Raw genomic sequence first — 3792 nt, forward strand, 5'->3', positions numbered from 1 at the left:
CTGTCAATTTGTTTCTCTAATCACCACGAGTGGTGAGAGATCGGTTTTTAACGCGTCGCGATATGTCCTCCCCGCAGGTTCACCGATCTGGAAGCCACGAGAGCTACCTTCCCTGGGGGAGGCCACCACGTTGCCGCGCAAGGGTAAGTCGGCCAGCGAGTTCGCGGACATGAGCTCGAGCCACAGCGCCTCCCGAAAGTCTCTTATAGAAATCAACAATTGTGCTCAACAACCTAACTTTAATAATCACGTTTAAGTTGAATAATATCGAGGCTGACTCGCTAACGAGGTAAAAATATCGTTAAGTTCCGCCACAACAACAACAGCCACCACCACCACCACCACTACCACCACCGCCACCACCACCACCACCACCACCACCACCAACGTCATCACCAGCACCACAAGTAAACGTCACCGTCGCCGCCACCATCACCACCACTACCACCACCACCACCACCTCCGCCACCTCCACCACCACTACAACCGCCGGGCGAAACACACAGAGATAATTGTCCGATAATTACGATTATCACGATGCCGATACGTGAGACACGCGTCCGCCGCCCACGCGGAAATTCACGAAGACTGCACTTTCTCCCTCCGCTCTCTTCCTCGTTTCGTCTTCCGGCGGGAACCACCCCGTGCGAGCTTACGCGCACTTGTATGTGTGTGTGTTGTATGTGTGTATAAGTATGTATGTGTGTGTGTGTATTTGTCGAGAGCCAACAACGAGAAGCTCGATCGGACTTGCACCTCGCTCCGCAAGGTCTCACCGACTTTGAATAGTTTTCGATCTGAGGTGTATAGAAACATCGACCCTTCCATCCTGTCTGAGGTTGGTGAAAGGGTCTAATGTGTATCTAACGATGGAATAATAACATTTTACGGCGGAAAGCGTTCGCTTAACGCTGCTGGGGAAGGACGGACGCGAATTCGCAAAAAATTCCGACTCGAATCGCGATATAGACGAGACAATTATTATCGAACTTAAAAGCCAGACCAAGCCAGCAAATTGAAATGTAATCATTATTCTCTCGTTAGATATTTCTTAGACTGTTAGCAATCCTAAACTGTGCATGTTAATGTTCATATCTGCTCGGTGTCGATTCGCGTCGCGGTCTTACTTCATAAGTGTCTGATTTTAGATATCTTTATCCTCGTTCTGCTATACGAACTTCCTGTTCGTAATGCGAGGAAGGCAGTTACCTTCTTCGGAGGCTAATATATATTTTATTCTGACGTTTGTGTGAAGGAAAGAATGACGTACCTTTTGGATAGAGAGATAGAGGATATCATCGGGCTCGTTGATGATACTTTTGATTTCGACAATCATAACGATCCCGAGGAGGCGATGCATCGAGCAGATTCGCTGGCTCTGAAACAGATAAGTTGAATAAATCGTTAGTAAGTGATCGGTCGCCGATGATCGTCGCGTCGTTCGCGAGAAAGTCGTCGGCGGGACGATGGGGAATCTCATTCCCGAGACTCCTCGGTTAGCAAGTAGTGTAACCTCGCTCGTCTCAGACGCAGGTCGTGCGCTTCATTTCTTCGGTCGTTTAATTTACTTTCCGCGCGACAAAAGGAAGTACAGTCGGTTGCACCAATCAAGCCTATTGATTAAATTTGCACTTGCCGCTCGAGATGGCAATCTAATTATAAGATAGTTATTATTATCGAACAGTTATTATTGCATAACAGCGTTGCAAAACACTATCTAACGCGTAATCTCTCGACTACCGATGTACAAATTTTCGCAAGTGCAAATTTCCCTCCTGTGTTTTTATCTCTTATTTTCTCATAACGTTGATTAATTCTCTCTTAACTGATATTGTATCAACATTGCGCGAAATTGCAGCTCGGCGTTCTGCTAGGAACACCGACGTAAACGAATCTTTAAGTTCGAAGGGCGACGCTGAAGATGAAACAAGGCAAAGTCTGGAAGTATCGTTTCACGATTCTCAATATTTTTATACAGGCAAGAATTAAGGATAACTGTTTAGATGTTTTTTTTCTAAATGCAATTGTGTGTACTGCAAAACTATTCTTTCAGATTGCATTTTTGGAAGACGAGTTGTAAGCTCAACGCTCCAAGTAGCTGTAAGACGCGCCACGCCGGACTCGCGTTCTGTCTGATCGTGGCGCGTCTGTATCTACTAGTTGGGGCGCGAAAATAATTTCATTAGACATAAAATTTTTTTCGTTTTTTGTTCTTCAAGATATTGGTATACAGAGAAAAATAATTTTGCTCTTTTAGTAAAATTGTCGTTGCTACTTATCATAGTGACATATTCGTAGTGACATCAAAAAAATTTAGTTGACAAAATATAACGAATAATTTGTAAAATTAGTTTCAACTAATTTTACAAATTATTCGTTATCAGAGCAGAAGTAGTTTTGTTGCCAGGATAGAAAAAATTTGTTGAGTATTTGTTCTAAGAATTACGTTAATTTGCTATTAATGCAAAATAATATATTCTTAGCAAATTTATTTGCTATCGGAGTAAAATTGCAACTGCTTATATAAATCCATAATGGTTTTTATAGCAAAATAATTTGTAGATTCAGCAAATTATATCCAACAAATAGTGATTAGTACTCTTAGCAAATCTTTTTGCTGTCCATATAATAACGAAAAAATTTTGCTAGATCAGGAGAAAATTTGCTGGGCCAGCAAATTATTTTTCTCCGTGTGCTCGTAAAAATTACAATGAGATGTGAGAGTATATTAGAAAATACAAAATTATTGAAGAATTTGAATGCATAGTTGCAAAGCATATCGAGTATCTTGAAATCTTTCGCAGGATATTTTCTTCATACATCTTACGACTTCAAAGATGTTCTTTCGTGATCAAATACATAGAATTTGCTTCAAGAAATTAACTGCATCCCTGAACGGCTTATTTTTGCCTTATCTACGATATATTCAAAGGATTTATCAAAATTAGCGAAAGACACTTCCAGACTTGTCTTCCATAAGCGAGACGAGACTAAATGATTGAAGTTGGTGGTGCAACGTGTTCCGATTTCCGGAGAGGATGGGACTAATCGTCGCCGAAACGATCCTCTTCGATAAACACAATTTAACACCACTCAGCGGTATGTACCGTCGATCGCATTACAGATCGCCGGCTTACAGATCGCGACCCGGTCCCCCTTTCGAGAATCTCCGGTGACCGGGACTACGTTGACCATCCTCTCGATTCACTTCGCGTGGACGGCGGCGCGACAATCCGGAGATAATCGATATACTCTGTATATAATGTAATAATGATATTATTATCGTCACACTATACGATTACTGTGTCGATCGCGATCGAGCGCTCACGCGTTGCGTTGGTTCTCATCGTTCCTCCTACACACACACACATACCACACACACACACACACACACGTTCGCACATGCAGACACCGCACAGCATACAAACACAACAACACACTCCCACGCCCATCCCCATTTTTTTATTATACGAAACCATCGCGATGCATCATCGACGATCGCCGGATAGCAGGCAAGCAGCCAATGCAGACAGAAATACTTAAGAACCGCATTAAAATCGAAGAAGCGAAAATAAGCGCGTAGCCAGTAAGTTTTAGCGATTAAAGAGAATCAATTAAGGAAAAAAAAGAAAAATATCGTGTATATACATATATACACACACGTATGTGCGTACACACGTCTGTGTAATGGAAATATATATGTATACATATTATACATACGGAAATATTATGTGAGAGCGAGGGTGGGTTTGTGAATTGCATTGAACGTCGTCCACGGTCCCCCCCCCCCCC

General features: G+C 42.5%; 1 protein-coding gene across 16 annotated transcripts in view; it reads left to right on the forward strand.

Moving 5' to 3' along the window:
- Nucleotides 1-2305, forward strand: part of LOC116845882 — a 48005-nt gene extending 45700 nt beyond the window's left edge. For 13 of the 16 annotated variants that reach the window (XM_032819073.1, XM_032819074.1, XM_032819075.1 and 10 more), the window contains 2 exons: nucleotides 78-143; nucleotides 307-2305. In XM_032819073.1, the coding sequence (XP_032674964.1) occupies nucleotides 78-143; nucleotides 307-512 (272 nt within the window). In that variant the 3' untranslated portion in view covers nucleotides 513-2305. Of the gene's footprint in view, nucleotides 1-77 lie in introns of all 16 variants that reach the window. The other 3 variants (XM_032819088.1, XM_032819086.1, XM_032819085.1) reach the window with 2 other exon arrangements.
- The last annotated feature ends 1487 nt before the right edge of the window (nucleotides 2306-3792 follow it).

Source organism: Odontomachus brunneus, unplaced genomic scaffold (genome assembly GCF_010583005.1).
Source record: "Odontomachus brunneus isolate Ranch 3 - 2012 unplaced genomic scaffold, Obru_v1 Obru_scaffold_058, whole genome shotgun sequence".
Taxonomy (NCBI): Eukaryota; Metazoa; Arthropoda; class Insecta; order Hymenoptera; family Formicidae; genus Odontomachus; species Odontomachus brunneus.